At 41.8% G+C, this 18,996-nt stretch overlaps 1 protein-coding gene across 2 annotated transcripts; it reads right to left on the minus strand.

Annotated features, from left to right (window-relative positions):
• Nucleotides 1-1,184: 1,184 nt before the first annotated feature.
• On the minus strand, nt 1,185-18,747 carry LOC139317955 (mitochondrial ubiquitin ligase activator of nfkb 1-A-like). Of its 2 annotated transcripts, XM_070945144.1 has the most exons (6): nt 18,685-18,747; nt 14,534-14,639; nt 13,563-13,690; nt 10,246-10,333; nt 5,713-5,833; nt 1,186-4,304 (listed from the first exon to the last, which is right to left on the minus strand). In XM_070945144.1, exons 3-6 carry the CDS (start codon nt 13,677-13,679, stop codon nt 3,593-3,595), a joined length of 1,038 nt encoding a protein of 345 aa, XP_070801245.1. In that variant the 5' UTR covers nt 13,680-13,690; nt 14,534-14,639; nt 18,685-18,747; the 3' UTR covers nt 1,186-3,592. The 2 variants fall into 2 exon arrangements, with proteins under 2 accessions (XP_070801246.1, XP_070801245.1); XM_070945145.1 differs by lacking the exon at nt 14,534-14,639 and having other exon boundaries at nt 1,185-4,304.
• Nucleotides 18,748-18,996: the final 249 nt, after the last annotated feature.

Here is an 18,996-nt window from a genome sequence, read left to right on the forward strand (position 1 = left end):
CTGTGCTTGCTGCCAAATAGCTGATTCACAGGCCAGGTATTCCTTGGTGGCCTGCCATAATTTTTAATGAATATAAAAATCTGGGGTTTTACCCTTTACTGGATATGTAGGCCTGGTATCAACCGGTGTGATGATTTTTATGTTTTCTTGTGTTCCTTTTATACACCGTCACTGAGGAGGGAGGGGGAATAGGCCCCATGGCCGCTAGTTTATGCAGCGTAATTTAATTCTCTTATACCCATGTTGGCAAACCTGTGGCACACATGCCAGAGGTGGCACACAGAGCCCTTTCTGTGGGCACGCATGCCATCGCCAGCTGGTCTTCTCGGGCACCAGAAAATGGCCTGAAACACCATGGCCTGAAACACCAGAAAATGGCCTGAAACACCAGAAAATGGCCTGAAACACCAACACAAAAACTGGCTGTTTTTGTGCTGTTTTTCAGGCTGTTTTCAGGCCGTTTTTCAGGTGAAACCGGCCTGAAAACAGCCAAACATTGGCCAAAAAACGGGCACGCACGCCAGTGGTGGGTTTCAATTTTTTTTTTACTACCGGTTCTGTGGGCGTGGCAGGGGAAGGATACTGTAAAATCTCCATTCCTCCCCACTCCAGAGGAAAGATACTGTAAAGCCTCCATTCCCTCACCAATCCAGGGAAAGGTTACTGCAGAATCCCCATTCCCACCCCACTCCAGGGGAAGGATACTATAAAACCTCCATTCCCTCCCCAATCCAGGGGAAGGTTACTGCAAAATCCCCATTTCCTTCCGATCAGCTGGGACTCGGGAGGCAGAGAATAGATGGGGGCAGGGCCATCAGAATTTTTTCTACCGGTTCTCCAAACTACTCGAATGTGTTGAAATGGATAAAATGATAATGGAGATTAAAGAAAGAGATGATTCGGACTACTCTAAAGTGTGGAATAGATTCTATACGTGGCTAGAAAATAGAAATCACAACAAGAAATAAGACTATAAATTGAAATTTGATTAATTGAAATCTAAGAGTACAGAATACTGGTAAGGATAAAATATTGACTATGTTAATAAATAGGATGCAAGTATATATAACAATTTAGTTTATAAGAATGCTCAATATGGTTTCACAAGAATAAGAGAATGATTAGGAAGATTGAATTTAAAAGTAAAGATAATTGTCGTTACAGAAAGTTGTAAAATATTATATAATGTTATTTATGTTTTGTATTTTACTGTTTGATGTATGTGTATGTTCTTTTTTTTTCTTTTTCTATTATGTTTTTGGTTTTAAAAATGTAAAATATTCAATAAAAAATATTTTTTAAAAAATAAAATCATGATCCACCAGTGTCTTCAGGACAGTCTCCCTATCCTTTGCCTTTCCATAGCAATTCACACCTGCTTTCAACCTTGAACTTTCAACAGAACGAAAGTCCATTCTAAAGCATCTCTGGGCACATTTGCTAGAACCTGGCGCCCCTTTCATCTCCAACCTTCACGTGACTTATTTTCAACGTCCCCCAAAATAAGCAGAAGCCCTTCCGGATTCTCCTCTTCATCTTTCCATCCCCCTTCAAACTCCATTGTATTGGTATTTAGATTAAAAGAGATAAGACCAGCCTTGATGGATTTGCCGATTTAATAATTCTTGATTTTATATTCCTGGCGCGCAGGACTGCGAAACACCATCCAATGCTCGGTTCGTCGTCGAAGATAGCGCGAAGCGAAACGATTCATTTGAGTGGGCAAGCCATGGATGACAGCTTCTGCTGCTCATCCCGAACTTGATGTTAAGAAAATTAGGGCTGGCAAGCCCCCCGCTTGGCAAGAAAGCAAATCAGCTGTATATGCTAGAATAGTCTTTTTGGCAGTCACCTCCTCTGGGATCGGCCTCCTACCTCCAACCCTTGTATGTCAAGAGGCAAGATCTCGGCAATTCCAAAATGAGCGCAAAAACCAGTCATTAACATCAATCATAATCTTGTATGATTAAACACCATCTGCCATTCCGTACAGGTCCGACTTGAAAGGAACAGTTCCAGCAAAATTGAGGGCTTAGTCCTCCTTAGTCTGTATTAGCTGGTATCGGCTAGAAATGTCTGTGCACCAAAGAGGTTTGCTTGCTTGCTTGACTGCATCTCGGCTCCTGCACAAGCCCGTTTGCATGTCAATTAAAACTCTAATCCCTACTCAGCATTTTAAGATGTGCGGACTTAAGATAGCAACTTTAAGATGTGCGGACAGCTACGCTGGCTGGGGGATTCTGGGATGTCACTGCGTTTTTGTATTTACCAGATGAGCTCATATTTTTGAACTTTCAGACTTACCGTTGCTTGCCAAGTTCTTATCTCTAAGCTAACTGCGCATGTCCACATTCCTTCATTTTCTTCTAACTTTCTTTGTTCTCTGGCCGAGAGAGGTCCGGCAGGAACGCTGCCAAGATGTAATTAATTAGCTAGTAAGATGTTTTTACTTCTTTATAATAAAATGTGTTTATTAGAATATATCTCGGGTTTATTTCCTTAAAGTATACTTCAAGGGAAGGTCACAATCCATTCTCTAATCAAGGTGCAATTGCTCAAAAGCAGAATGGGATTAATTGCCACCCTGACATGGGAGTTGAAGTCCACATGTCTTTAAGTTGCTAAAGTTGGGAAACACAGTTCTAAGTTAAGGGAGGTAAACTCTACACAGCCAACTTCATGCCAGTTTAAACTTCATATCGGCAGGAAGCCTGAAGCTTCAAGGGCTATTCAGAAGCAGGTGATTTGAAATGTTCCAGAACCTGACAATGACTAAAAAAAGATATTGTGATGAAGCTAAATGCGGCCAATATTTTCAATGGAAATCCAGAACTTGAGTTGGTTATTTATGTCCTGTAACCCCTGGCATTCAACCGTTCAAATCCTGAAGCCAAGACTGCCGGATGTGGTTTATAGACAACTAACCACTGAGTTTTAATTTTTAAAAAATCCCCAGCTCCTATCATTTAGGTAAGATGCTCTACTCTTACAGTGATTATTGCTTTAAGTTTGCAAACCAGCAAGGGAGGCTTAGGAGCTTGGTGACTCCCTGTGCAACAGATAAACTCAGCCTTTCCCAACCCTGCGCTCTCTAGATGTGTTTGGATTACAGGTCCCAGAATTCCCCCAAAAGTCTGAGGTTGGTGTCTCAACACCACAGGAGAGCAACCAGGAGGATTGTTTAATGTCTCTTCCAGCACAGCAAAGCTGGAAGGGTGATCAAGGCAGCCTTTGCTGAGACATCTACTCTGGACATGCCTCCCAATAGCAAGGATTTGTGCAGAGGGAGATCCTCTGAGATCACGGAGATCCTTCGAGACCACATGCCTCAGGAGCTCGGATGTCCCTCAACCCATAATTGGGATGCTAGTTTCTAATAGCGTGTCTCAACCTTGGCAACTTTAAGTTGGGTGGACCTCAACTCCCAGAATTCCCCAGCGAGCATGGATAACTGGAGAACTCTGGGAGTTGAAGTCCACTCAAAGTTGCCAAAGTTGAGACACTGCTCTAGTATAACCACTGTGAACACAGTCCTAATTTCTTGCACTAGGCCCTAGTGACTATGGGGCAGCTGACTGAGTAGGAGGCCTCCCTAAGCCTGGTAGAGGGGAACCACACGGTCTATGAGGCCCCGGCAGATGGGACAGGAAGGGTTGGGCAAGGCCTGGAAACAGTGGAAGCACAAGCAGATGTGGCCACAGGGCAGCACGACGCACTCGCGTGGATTGGTCAAGCACACCACGCAGCCGTTTGCGGGCAGCTCTTCGTCCTGGTTGTGATTCCGCAGGTAGTCTTCAAATTCCTGTCGTTGCGCCTCCCGCTCCCGGTTTAACCGGCGGATCCGGTGGGCTCGACGAAGGGCCCGCAGGACAACCACCGCAGCCACAAAGCCACACACCAAGGCTGTCCATTTCCAGAAGTTGCTGGCCGACTGCAAACCAGATAGCAAGGTCTGCCAATCCTCCAGGCACAGGAAATAGTCGGCTCCATTCGAAGGGGGCTGCAAGCAGAGGGTACCATCCGGGCGCTGGGCCAGCTCGCCAATGCCGGTCAGGCTGCTGCCCACCAAAAGCATCTCTTCAGTCTCCAGAAAGCCCTTGGGCTTCTCCCCGCTCAGGTAGTGGCTGAGGAGGTCTTTGAAGCCATGGGAGGTCTGCTGGAAGCGTTCGTAGACGGTCTCCAAGGGCAGGTCAACCGCCTGGAGGGGCAATTCCACACTTACCCGTCCTGCCTCTTTGTCAGCGGAGGCGAGGACGAAGGGGACTGTGTGCAGCTGCTCCAGCACCACCCGTTCACTGTCGGTCCTGCAATGACAGGAAAGCGATTGGAGGGGAGAGGAAGCAGCAAAGTCTCCGTGATCAGGAGCCCAGATTTACCCTGTTCAGAGACAGCTGCCACAGGAGCCCATGGGTGAAAACCACTTAAGGGAAGGCATTATGCACAGTAGACCAATACTCCATGTTGTCACGTAGCTTATTTGTTTATTTATCTCTCACCCTTAATATTTTTATAAATAACTGAAGGCCAGCATATATATATATATGCCTAATACTCCTTCCTATTTACCCCACAAGAATTCTATGATGTCGGTTAAACTGAGAGAGGGACTGGCTCACTATCAACCTGCCAGCTTTCATGCCTACAGTGGGATTAGAACTCACAGCCTTCTGGCGACTGGTCCAAAGTCATCCAGCTGACTTTCATGGCTAAGGCGGGACTAGAACTCACAGACTCCTGGTGATTGGTCCAAAGTCACCCAGCTGGCTTTCATGGCTAAGGCAGGACTAGAACTCACAGCCTCCTGGTGATTGGTCCAAAGTCACATAGCTGGCTTTCATGGCTAAGGCGGGACTAGAACTCACAGACTCCTGGTGATTGGTCCAAAGTCACCCAGCTGGCTTTCATGGCTAAGGCAAGACTAGAACTCACAGCCTCCTGGTGATTGGCTCAAAGTCACCCAGCTGGCTTTCATGGCTAAGGCAGGACTAGAACTCACAGCCTTCTGGTGATTGGCTCAAAGTCACCCAGCTGGCTTTCATGGCTAAGGCGGGACTAGAACTCACAGTCTCCTGGTGATTGGTCCAAAGTCACCCAACTGACTTCCATACCTAAGGCGGGACTAGAACTCAGTCTTCAGCTTTCTAGCCTGGTGCCGTAACCACTAGATCGAACTGGCTCTCTTATTCCTTGAAAGAGGGCAAATGTTTTGTTTTGAAGACTTACTGATCCTCTCTTGCAGACTGAACATCAAATGGAGCTGTCCCTTGCTTTTTTCCTTTCTTCCTCCCTTTAGATCATTCTAAGAGAGGTGGGGAACTGTGGCCCCTTTAGGACTTGTGGACTTCAACTCCCAGAATTCTGGCTAGCTCAGGAATTCTGGGAGTTGAAGTCCACGAGTCCTGAAGGGGCCATATTTTCCCACCCGTTTTAATATGTCCATCCACCTGTTGAAGCTTATGTTGATCTATGAAATCAGATCAATGGCTGCCTGAGCTCCCAAAATCTGCAGGTACCCACATTTACCCTCAGCTTTAGGACGACATGACCTAGGTCAGAATTATCACAGACCACAGACACTGGGCCAGCAAAGGCTACTCCTGTGTCTTCTCGGCATTCAAAGAAGCCACCCTTTTGTCCACCCTGAGCAAATAAATGTGAGGATACTGCCTACTTCCCCAGCACTCCTCCCATCTTCTCCAAAGGGCTGCTCACCAGCTTCGGGCCAGGCTGTTCCAGATCAAGCGATGCTCCTTCAGGATCAGTCGCTCGATCACTCCCTGCAGCTCGCTGTGGTATGGGCTGGTGAGGGCAGCTTCGACCGGTTGGACCACTCCTGAAATGATAAAGACATCTTCCAATTGGCAAGTCTTTGAGCTTGAAAGTGGTCTGTTTCAAGCCCCTAACTAGGTTAAAATGGCCCCAGGTCCTTCCGGTGAAGGTGAAACCAGGATCCATGAATACCGGCTGGCAGTCAAACACCACATTCCAAAATCCTTCATCCAGGGGTGAAATCTACTTACCTTCCCTACCGGTTTGGAAGTGCATGCACCGCCCGCCCACGTCACATGTGCGCTTGGACCCTCTGTGCATGTGCAAACCCTTCTGCGCATGGGCAGAGGGTAAAAAAAGGTTACTTCCTGGTTAAAACCAGGTTTCACTTCTCATCCAAGAATCTTCTTCAGCTCTGACCAGATGGTGGGGAATGGAAGAATTTCTGCTCCTTGCAGACAGCTTGTCATTTGCATCCTTTTAGAGATGCACCTGGAGCTTTATCTGTGTCCTCAGGGTCACCTGAGTGGGACAAATGGATGTGGTGCCTGTGTCCAGTCTACAATACAGTCCTTTCAGTAGTTCAAAAGAAGGCTCCACACCCATTTGCAGCACTCAGGTGACCCCAAGGACAGAGATAAACCTCCAAGTCGCCTCAACGACTCTCTAAAAAAGAATGCAAATGGCCAGCTGTCTGCAAGGAGTATAAATCCTTCCATTCCCCACCATCCAGTCAGAGCTGAAGAGGCTCCTTGGATGAGAAGTGAAAAGTCTTCCAAGAAAAACAAGAAAGTCCAGTTGCCTCCTGAAAAGGCACCTTTGGGACCTCACCCTCATCCTACACCCGAGCAACAGATCTTCCCCACTATTGCAATCCTTCCAGTGAGCTTAGAGCCACCCAGTTTGAGTCCCAAATGTTTGCATATAATTCTAAAAAGCGGGTGGACTTCTTGAGAAGAGGTGGAGAAGAACGGTTGTCCCTGATCCTTTCCGCCGTCAGGAAACCACAACGAGTGAAATATCGTGGCAAGGACTTTGGCGGATACATTTTGGGCAGGTTCTACTGTTACGGTTTCATGCGGAAGAGATCGTGACCTCTTCCCAAACATCACTGGGAAGAGAAATAAAGTTTAAAGGCAGGAAAGTAGCATGTCGCGAACTTGTGGTTTTATATAAATAAATGTATTTAACGTCTAGATTTTCAGCGGACAAGATAGTTAGGAACATCACTACATCGTGAGGTAAATCACGGAGCAGCATACAGAGCACACAGAATAAAAAGGCGGGAAAAATGGGACACTCCCCCTTTAGACCCATCAACCAATCATAACGTAGATGGCGTGCACTCTCCAACCAATTAAGAAGAGATTGAACAGCCATTTGTCTGAACCACGGCAGTGATTCACTTAACAAATGCGGCAAGAGAAGTTGTAAAATAGGACAAATTGACTTAGCAAATGTTTCACTTAACAACATAAAACTTGGGGCTCAATTGTGGTCGTCGGTTGAGGATTACATGTACAATGGTGTGTTCTGACCGATTATATACTTTACTATTCCAGCTATTAAATATCTTAACACTGTCCCTTTCTTTAAAATTCTCCCCAGAGATTAGATCAGCCCATGCTTCAGTGTTTGAAAAGGCATCAAATCCTGTTTTTTTTTTTTTTAAAAAAAAAAACTAAATCTTTGTGGACTGGATGTATTTCATTCTGATCCTTCCTGCAAAAGGAAGTATTTATAGAGATTTAATTGTTTAGCGGTAGCCAGAGGATTTAGATTACGAACGACTGTCTATTGTTATAACCTTAAAAATTGGGTCTGTATGTTGCTTGGAATCCGTTCAGATTGAAGCAGGACATAACCCCAAGCAAGCAAATTAAAAATTGGGTTGTATTGTAATATTAAGAACTCGGGGTATGATATATATGATGTAGTCCTCAACTTACGACCACAATTGAGCCCAAAATTTTCATTGCTAAGCAAGGCAGTTTTAAGTGAGTTTGATCCCATTTTACAATTACTTTTTTTTAGGCACGGTTAAGTGACTCATTTGAAGGGACACGGTGGCTCAGTGGCTAAGATGCTGAGCTTGTAGATCGAAAGGTCGGCAGTTCAGCGGTTCGAATCCCTAGTGCCGCGTAACAGGGTGAGCTCCCGTTATTTGTTCCAGCTTCTGCCAACCTAGCAGTTCGAAAGCACGTAAAAAATGCAAGTAGGATAATAGGGACCACCTTTGATGGGAAGGGAACAGCATTCCGTGCACCTTTGACGTTGACTAAACATACCGGCCACATGACCATGGAGATTGGTTGTTAGGATTGTTAGGATATGGTTTGAGCCTAACAGTTGTCCAGGCAATATATGTGTTATGTGACTTTAAAGTTTTCCTGCTGATTCATTATAATGCTGAGTCATGCTGTAATTAGGTAATCACTGGTTGTGAGAGTATTTAAGCAAGGTATTGTAACGTGTTCAGTTGCTGCTATGATATGCCGCCATTGTGTATGAAGCTGATGTGATATGGAGTATGATAAGCTACCATTGTGTGAGGAGTGCTATTCATTGTGCTATCATCGTTGGATGGATCTGCTACCATCGTGGTTTGTGAACCAGAGTGAGTTTGTTATTCTAACCAACTACTGTCTGTTTGGTAAGAAGATATCTGTAACTACTGGACTGATTTAACTGGCAAAGACTTGGATTTGTTTAAAGACTATGAGACTGTTTTTCTACTATAAAGTAAACTTTTGATAAACCAGTTTGCACATCTCTTATTCATTGCTCTCAGCAACGTTTCTCTGTGCTCTACACACTGCTGGTTGGTAACACAACAACAATATCCTTAACACTAATGATTGTAAGTTGAGGACTAACTGTATAGTTTAAAAATATTTTGTATATATTTTTGTAATTGTTTGTATTTTTGTAAATATTTTTGACAAAAAGTCTCTGCTACCCCTGATTTCTAACCATGGGCTGAATATACGTTCTCACTCCCACCACCCACTGATACGAAGACGAATTGAATTCTGTCTGATCAAGAACTTAGCACCCCACGTTTGGGATCTTTCAAAAGAAAAAGCAGATTTATGAATTCAGAGCAAAACATGCCAGACCATCTATATTACACTGAACGGTGTGTATCCAAATATCTGTAGGGAAGGGTAACATTTTCATATTTTGGAGAATACACTGCCATTCAAACCGAAAGTCGATTCATTTCAGATTTAGAAGAGAGCTTTACAGGGAGTCTTTGATTTACATGGAATCGGAATAGGAGTAGGGAGTAGAGTAGAGTAGAGTAGAGTAGAGTAGAGTAGAATAGAATAGGAATAGGGAGTAGAATCGAGTAGAGTGAGTAGAGTAGAGTAGAGTAGAGTAGAATAGAGTAGAATAGAACAGAACAGAAATAGGAATAGGGAGTAGAGTAGAGTAGAGTAGAGTAGAGTAGAGTAGAATAGAATAGAATAGAATAGAATAGAATAGAATAGAATAGAATAGAATAGAATAGAATAGAATAGAATAGAATAGAATAGAATTCTTGATTGGCCAAGTGTGGAATTTGTCTCCGGTGCATAAGCTCTCAGTGTACATAAAAGACATGTGATAAATCATGATCATTTAGTGACTGTTTGAAGTTACGACAACACTGAAAAAAGTGACTTACAATCGGTCCTTGCATTTACAACCATTATAGGACACACACACACACCCGGTCACATGATCAAAATTTGGGTGCTTAGCAATCGGTGTGTATTAACAATGATTGCAGCATCCAGAGGTCCCATGATCTTCCCAGATTTTCCCAGCCAGCTTCCGACAAGCAAAGTCATACGATTCACTTCACGGATCGTATGACTCACGTTGCAGTAATTCACTTATGTAACCGCCACGGCAAAAGGGTTGTAAAATCAGGCACAACTCACTTAACAACCACTTTTTGCTTAGCAACAGAAATTCAGGTCTCGATTGTGATCGTGAGTTGAGGATTACCTATACTGGGGAGAAGTTGAGGAGGAAATGAATCGATCTCCGTCAAGTTCTACAAAAGATCATGAAGATCTTGACAAGTCCTCTCCAAATGCCTTACTGTTCATCTTCTACTATGCCCAAACTACCCACATTTTGGATTCTAATAGCTCTGAAGCCAAAAACGAAACAGAGACCGAGAAGAAGGCGAAAAAGCATCTGTTGATCCTCCCAACTTCAGGGCAGATATATAGCAAGCCGATAGCTTTCTTTTTAGTTGCAAGTTTGCCCGTCGCAAAGAAGGATCGCAACGAAACGACGAGCTATTTAACAAAGGATAGTATTTTCCTGTTGCAGATTCTTGTTGGTCCCTTGGTGGGCATTTAGCAAGGATAAACTGGTGCCGAATTCACAATGATAAATGGAAAAGGAAGGGATTGAGGAATTGGAGTGGTGGTTTTTCCCCTGTTCAAATCTTGGCGAACCTGTTTGCTGAATTCTTACCTTCAATGACAACGTAGGGGAGGCAGTTGCTACCTGCGGCGGATAGAACGCTGGGAAGACTTGAATCGACCTGGAGCTTCGGAGCCCCCTGCAAGAATTGGGGGGCGGGGGGGGAATGTAAATAGAAGAGGCAATATCAGAACCTATACAGAATCAAGATGACTTAGAATCTTAAACATTTGCTTATTCACATATTTACCAAGGAAACGCAAAAATCGCTGCCGTATATGAACTTAAGCACATTTGTTTAGCAACGGGCTCAGTCCAGGGGTGAAATCCAGCAGGTTCTGGAGAACCGGTAGCAGATTTTTTTGTTTTTCAACAAAAGTTTTTATTTTTTATGTTCAAATAACCAAATACAAAATGAATTATTATACATCATTTCCCCCCCAACCCCCCCTCCCCAACTCACCCCCCCGACTTCCCAGAGCAAAAACAGGATATAGCATTTAATAAACATAAGCTAAAATATACTAACTACTACAGAATTCAAAAGTCTCTCACACTCGTTAACTCCCCCTTTAAAAATTCTACTTCAACCTTCCTTTTATAAATTCTCTTATCACATTTCACATTTATAAAGAAAAAAAAACTATACTTAATTTAAGCATTTTAAAATCTCTCACTTCAATACTTTAAAACTACAATAAAGTTCAAGAAGTTATCCAACTTTAGTTAAACCTTTTAACATCATAAAAGAATCTCCCAAATATAACCAATCTTTCTTTCTTTCTATATATTTTTTTCCCCTCCTTCATACATTAAGAAAACATTCTCCAAAATATAAGTTTCAAAACTTTCAAGAAGTTTATCCATCAATTTTTAAAATTTCCGGTAGCGGAAATTTTGAGGAGTTCGGAGAACCGGCAAATGCCATCTCTGGCTGGCCCCCGAGGGGGTGGGAATGGAGATTTTGCAATATCCTTCCCCCAGGAGTGGGGAGGGAATGGTTGTTTTGCAGTATCCTTCCCCCGGAGTGGGGTGGGAATGGAGATTCTGCAGTATCCTTCCCCTGCCACGCTCACCAAGCCACGCCACGCCACTCCCACAGAACCAGTAGTAAAAAAAATTGGATTTCACCACTGGCACAGTCATGGGCATGAAGCTGTCTCAATTTCTCTGTTCTGAATTAAGATCACTCCAAGTCAAGTGATGACTGAGAGCCACTTTGGTGCAGCGGTTAGGGTGCTGGCCCAGAAACCAGGAGACAATGATTTCTAGATCTCCCTTAAGCATGAAAGGTAGCTGAGTGACTTTGGGTCAATCACCAGGAGACTCTGACTTCTAATTCTGCCTTAGGCAGCAAAACTGCCTAGGTGATATTGGGCCAATCACCAGGAGACTGTGCATTCTAATCCTGCATTAGGCAGGAAAACTGGTTAAGTGACTTGGATACCAAGAGACTGTGACTTTTAGTCCCACTTTAGGCATGAAAGCTGGCTAGGTAATATTGGGCCAATCACTAGGAGATAGTGAGTTCTAGTCCAGTGTAGGCGAACCTTTTTGGCACAGAGTGCCGAAAAGGGAGCGAGCGCGCGTGCACATGTGCAGGAAACCGGAAGGGCAGCCGCCCGGAACACATGCGTGCGCCAGGAAGATGATCTTCCGGTTTCCAGCGTGCTCAAGCCAGCTGGTCTTCATGTGTGCATGCTGGAAAGACCAGGTGGCTGCCACGCATGCGTGCGCCGGAAACCGGAAGATCATCTTCCCAACGTGGCATGCACCCTGGGTGGCTGCTCTTCCAGTTTCCATCACTCCCGCATGCGTAAAAACCAGCTGGCCGGCGTGCTGGAACCCAAAAAGAGCAACAGGCGACAGCTCGCATGCCTGGAGAGATGGCTCTGCGTGCCACTTCCGGCACGCATGCCATAGGTTTGCCATCACGGTTCTAGTCCCTCCTTAGGCACGAAAACCAAATGGATAAGTTTGGGCCGATCACCAAGAGGCTATGAATTTTAATCCTGTCTTAGGTATGAAAGCTGGCTGGGTGACATTGGGCCAGTCATTCTCTCTCAGCCCAACCCACCTCAAAAAGTTATTGTTGTGGGGAAAACAGGTGAAGAAGGAATGTTATTTATGTTTGCCACCTTGAGTTACCGTATTTTTCGGAGTATAAGGCACACCTTAGTTTTTGGGGAGGAAAATAAGGGGGGGGGGAATTCTGCCTCTGCCTACCAGCATCCATCGGTATTCATCTGGCTAGCATCCTTAGCAAACAGCCTGGTCAGCTTCAGCATATTAGCCTGATTCAGCACAAGCAGCTGACTGGCAGAATACCCCCAATCAGCTGTTCCCAGAGGTGAACTTTTAGCAACAGGTTCACTGGTTGTGAGTGCGCATGCGCCTCGTTGGGGCGGATACGCAGCTTCAAAAATGGAGCTGATCATCGCAGGGCGCTCCAGTGAGTACAGCAAGGGGAAGCACGGAACCGGTCCGACAAGGCAGCAGCTGTTCCGGGTTGCCATTTTGGCCTCTGTGCCTTGCTTTTTCACCTTCCAAAAGCTCCGTTTGCAAAGGAGCTTCTCTTTGCAAAGGCAGCCTCTCAAACGGAGCTTTTGGAGGCTGTTTGAGAGGATGCGCGGAAGCCGAAGGGTGGGGGCCGGCAGGTGGGCGGGGCTACATTCAGTGTATAAGACGCACCCAAATTTTCACCCTCTTTTTAGGGTGGAAAAATGTGTCTTATACGCCAAAAAGTACTTAGCAGATAATAAAGCTGAGATAAAAATCTAATAAATCTCCTCTCCCATCCATGGACATAACAAGAAGAGTGTGTGCAGTTGTATTCTTCCATTGTGCTCAGTAATAATGCTGATTTTTTTTACTTAAAAATGTTTTAACCAGTGGGATTTCATAACTATGGCTGAACAACCATAGCCCAGCATACCTGAATCCAACATGGATGCAAGATAACGCTGATGTTGCAAGATGTTATACTTTTTATCAGAGCAATAATTAAAATGCTGTGAAATATAAATATTATACTACAGTACAAATACCATTCTTGCTTTCTCAAGAGCAAGGGAAAGACCATTATACAATACCTAGATGGATTTTAATTGGAATTTTTATGTTGTTTGGGGGGCTTTGCTTATGGCACGCTGCCTGAAGTCACAACGGTGAAGAACAATTCTTTAAATAAATCAATAATCACATTAAAAATCCTTTAAATCAATGTTTTTCAAACTTGGCAACCTTAAGGCATGCGAACTTCCAACTCTCAGCATGCTGGCTGGGGAATTCTGGGCGCTGAAGTCCACAGATCTTAAGACTACTAAGTTTGAAAAAGTACTACTTTAATTAATACATAAATGTCACACCTGGATTTTGGACACCACCTTGGCCTTCTTCCTGTGCAGGTAATAAAAGAGGCCAGAGAAAGCCAAGCTCGACCCCAAACAGATCGCTTCTCCTATCGTAAAAGGAAAAGTATCCATCGAAGCTGAGGCTGGAAGAAAAAAACAAAACAAGAACTCAGCTATCAGCCAGGAATGGTAAGATTTAACAGATTAACAGAGCTGGAAGGGACCTTGTAGGTCATCTAGTCCAACCTCCTGCCCAAGAAGGAGACCCTACATCTGCCTCTACCTAGGATCGAACTCACTGTCACTGCGTTTTTTGTATTTGTCAGCTGGGCTCCCATTCTAAGATTTACGGTAGATGCAGAGCTCCTTATCTCTGATTCTATTGCGCATGTCCACATTCCTTCTTCCACATTCTTTCACTTTCGAACCTAGGATCGAACTCACAACCTCCTGATTGTGAGGCAAGAGCCCCACCTCTAGGCCACAGCAACTGGGCTGATACCTCAGAGTCCACTAGGACGACCAACATCAGGAAAGTCCTTGATTTATAATTCATTTACTGACCATTCAACGTTACGTCGTCACTGGAAAAAGCAACTGTGACCATTTTTCACACTTACGACGACCATTGCAGCTTCCCCATGGTCACCTGAACAAAATTCAGACCCTTGCCAACTGACTCATATTTATGACCGTTGCAGAGTCCCGGGGTCATGTGATCACCTTCTGTGACCTTCAGTGGAAAAGGCACTTTTCACTTCACAACCATGTTACTCACTTAACAACTGGAGTGATTCACTTAACATCTCTGGCAAGAAAGGTCGTACAATGGAGAAAAAAATGGACTTAACAAACGTTTCACTTAGCAACGGAAATTTTGGGCTCGGTTGTGGTCGTAAGTCGAGGACTACCTGTTTTCTGAAAGATGGCCCCTTGCCAAAACAAAACAAGGAAAGGAAGATGGAGAACCAGAAACTTTAGCATACCGAAGTCTTAGCAAAGAGTAAGGTAGGCCCAGAATGATCTTCCCATAGAGCTCAATGTTTTCCTTGGAGTATGTTTTGTTTGGTGTCTCCCCTTCGAATTAAAGACCTTTAAAGAAAGCAGAAAAAGTTACTCTGTCAAAAAAAGCAAATCCGATATTATCAAGGTCTAAAAACAATTCGGAATATTAAATAGATAAGCAATAGATTGCTCTCGACTTACAACCATTCGTTTAGTGACTATTTGACGTCATAAAGGCACCGGAAAAAAGTGACGTGACTGTTTTTCCACACTTACGACCACTGCAGCATCCCCATGGTCATGGGATCAAAATTTGAGCGCTTAGCAATTGATTCATATTTATGACGGTTCCAGTGACATGTGATCCTCTTTTGCAACCTTCTGAGAAGCAAAATCAGTGGGGAAGCCAGATTCACTTATAACAATACTGTTACAAATTTTAAAAAACTGCAGTGAATCACTTGACAACTGTGACAGGAAAAAATCATAAACAGAGCAACTTAGCAACAGAGATTTTGGGTCCAATCATGGTCATAAGTCGAGGATTACTTGCACGTTACCTCTGTGTTTGCTTCATGAGTAGAATGTTCCCCTGAGGAACACAAAGTCTCAAGGCCGTTTTTTGGGATCACTCAGGTTTGCTGAACATATCATATCATATCATATCATATCATATCATATCTTATTATATTATTATTATATTATATATTATATTATTATATTATATATTATACTATATTATACTATATACTATATTAATTATATTATATTATATTATATTAATTATACTATACTATACTATACTATACTATACTATACTATACTATACTATACTAATTATATTATATTATAATTATATTATATTATTTATTTTATTTTATTTTTATTTATTTTATTAAATTTCTATACCGCCCTTCTCCCAAAGGACTCAGGGCGGTGAACAGCCAGAAGATAAAACACAGGCAATACAAAATCTAAAATAAATTAAAACAAATTAAATAATTTAGGCTGAATTTTAAAATACCCCATAATTAAACAGATTAAAAATTTATGTTTAAAATTTAAATTTAAAAGAGGAGATGATTTAGGCCAGGCCAGCTTGATGAAATAAAAACATTTTAAGCGCGCGACGGAAGGTGCGAAGATCCGGGATCCTCCTATCTCCGGGGGGCGCTCGTTCCAGATCGTAGGTGCCCCCACAGAGAAGGCTCTCCCCCTAGGGGCCGCCAGTCGACACTGTTTGGCCGACGGCACCCGGAGGAGCCCCTCTCTATGGGAGCGTACTGGCCGGTGGGAGGCTATTGGTGGCAGCAGGCGGTCCCGTAGATAACCAGGTCCTAAGCCATGGAGCGCTTTAAAGGTAGTAACCAAAACCTTGAAGCGCACTCGGAAGACCAGCGGGAGCCAGTGCAGCTCGCGCAGGAGAGGTGTTACATGGGAGCTCCATGTTGCTCCCATAACCACCCGCGCGGCCGCACTCTGTGCCAGTTGGAGCCTCCGAGTGCACCTCAAGGGGAAACCTTCCTTTTCCATCTAGTTTCCATTTAACAAGCCAAACTGGAGACTGAGGGACTAAAACATTATATGCGTTTGTACAATGCATTCGGAAGGTATTTTTCAATTCAGAATAGAGCTGGAAGGGGCCTTTGAGGTCTTCTCTTGCTCAAGCAAGAGATCCTACCATTTCAGAAAAGTGGCTATCTAGTCTCTTCTTAATTTCTTCTTATTTCTGGATAACATTTTTCAACTGACTCCCCATATTCAACGAACTTTCACTTTTCATCTCCTTCGAGCACATGGCTTGTAATTCCTCCCAGTTTTGAAAAAAAAAATCCCCCGTCTGAATTCTGAGATTTGTTTTTTTTTTTTTTTGCCTCTCAAGGCTATTCTTATAAGAAATGAATGATTGTAACACCACATAATTAATTAATTTGTACTAAGATGATGGATATTGAAATAGATGACAATGGGAAATATCAGTAATGATAATAATGGAATATAAGGAAATACTAGGAATTGTATTACGTGAGATATTAAATTTGAGGGGTACAACATGGAATAAAAGGGAAAAATGGAATTTGGTTAAGATTAGAGGTGAGGATGAAGGGTAATATTGTTTTTTTTAAAAAAATAGAGAGAATAAATATTATGACAAAAAGGAAGTATAGAAATTATAAATTTAGTTGAAATGACTAAAAACTGTTTAAATTTGTGAACCGGCCAAATACTCTGTTCAGAAAAAATGCACTATATGTTTGTATGTGTGTATGTGACCAATCAAGAATTCTATATTTGCTATTAAATTTTCTGCAATATACACTTACTATTAATTTTTCTGCAATATACACTTACTATTAATTTTTCTGCAATATACTTACTATTACATTTTCTGCAATATACATTTACCATTAAATTTTCTGCGATATACTTACCATTAAATTTTCTGCGATATACACTTATTATTAATTTTTCTGCGATATACACTTACTATTAATTTTTCTGCAATATACATTTACTATTAAATTTTCTGCAATATACACTTACTATTAAATTTTCTGCGATATACACTTACTATTAATTTTTCTGCAATAAACATTTACTATTAATTTTTCTGCAATATACACTATTAAATTTTCTGCAATGTACACTTACTATTAATTTTTCCGCAATAAACATTTACTATTAAATTTTCTGCGATATACACTTACTATTAATTTTTCTGCAATATACTTACTATTAAATTTTCTGCAATATACACTTACCATTAAATTTTCTGCGATATACGTTTACTATTAAATTTTCTGCAATATACTTACTATTAAATTTTCTGCAATATACACTTACCATTAAATTTTCTGCAATATACACTTACCATTAAATTTTCTGCGATATACGTTTACTATTAAATTTTCTGCAATATACTTACTATTAAATTTTCTGCAATATACACTTACCATTAAATTTTCTGCAATATACACTTACCATTAAATTTTCTGCAATATACACTTACCATTAAATTTTCTGCGATATACTTACCATTAAATTTTCTGCGATATACACTTATTATTAATTTTTCTGCGATATACACTTACTATTAATTTTTCTGCAATATACATTTACTATTAAATTTTCTGCAATATACACTTACTATTAAATTTTCTGCGATATACACTTACTATTAATTTTTCTGCAATAAACATTTACTATTAATTTTTCTGCAATATACACTATTAAATTTTCTGCAATGTACACTTACTATTAATTTTTCCGCAATAAACATTTACTATTAAATTTTCTGCGATATACACTTACTATTAATTTTTCTGCAATATACTTACTATTAAATTTTCTGCAATATACACTTACCATTAAATTTTCTGCGATATACGTTTACTATTAAATTTTCTGCAATATACTTACTATTAAATTTTCTGCAATATACACTTACCATTAAATTTTCTGCAATATACACTTACCATTAAATTTTCTGCGATATACGTTTACTATTAAATTTTCTGCAATATACTTACTATTAAATTTTCTGCAATATACACTTACCATTAAATTTTCTGCGATATACGTTTACTATTAAATTTTCTGCAATATACTTACTATTAAATTTTCTGCAATATACACTTACCATTAAATTTTCTGCAATATACACTTACCATTAAATTTTCTGCGATATACGTTTACTATTAAATTTTCTGCAATATACTTACTATTAAATTTTCTGCAATATACACTTACCATTAAATTTTCTGCAATATACACTTACCATTAAATTTTCTGCAATATACACTTACCATTAAATTTTCTGCGATATACGTTTACTATTAAATTTTCTGCAATATACATTTACTATTAAATCTGAGCTTCCTGCTTACAAAAGCACAGAACGCAGCTCAGAACAACAATGAAGGAGAAGAAAAATAAATACAATCACGGCAGCGAAGTCAGTTTATTTAAAATCAAGGAGCAAGTAAAAGTTTGGGGAAACAGACAGAAATCCCCCCCCCCCATCCCTTGCGTCTGCCTGGAGCCTCTAACGATCCATATTCAGCAGCACCCTCTGCTCATGCTCAGAGGCACCCTTGTTTTAAAGATTTCCAGAGGCGGGAAACTTACTTACCAGGCTACTACAAGGCTCAACGTTTCCTGGCAAAAAAAAAAAGGTGACTAATGGCCATCCACCACCCGAAGCTTGGTTCCCGTTTCACTTTCGAACCAAACAGCAGTACCGGAGCATGGTCGATATGGCCGGACGTGACGCGAAGGCGCATGGGAAACAAAGTTCCTAAAGGCCCGTTAAGCCAGCTTCGCTTCTCTAGGCCTCCTTGCTTTGAAAACCACAACTCCCGGCATGCCATCTTCCCTCTTTATCGTTCTTGGCGAGGACTTTTTAATAGTTCTTGGCGAGGATCTACGCTCAGTCTCGCGATTC

Source organism: Pituophis catenifer, unplaced genomic scaffold (genome assembly GCF_029215685.1).
Source record: "Pituophis catenifer annectens isolate HBS135680 unplaced genomic scaffold, rPitCat1.0.hap2 SCAF_6, whole genome shotgun sequence".
Taxonomy (NCBI): domain Eukaryota; kingdom Metazoa; phylum Chordata; class Lepidosauria; order Squamata; family Colubridae; genus Pituophis; species Pituophis catenifer.

Bases quoted from the DNA above. Each gene is read 5' to 3' on its own strand.
- LOC139317955 (XM_070945145.1), bottom strand. From the start codon at position 13,679: ATGGATACTTTTCCTTTTACGATAGGAGAAGCGATCTGTTTGGGGTCG. The intron at 10,334-13,562 runs GTGTGACATTTA...CAATTCTTGCAG, and splicing joins AGGTGGTGTCCAAAATCCAG to GGGGCTCCGAAGCTCCAGGT. The intron at 5,834-10,245 runs GTAAGAATTCAG...TTATCATTTCAG, and splicing joins CCCCTACGTTGTCATTGAAG to GAGTGGTCCAACCGGTCGAA.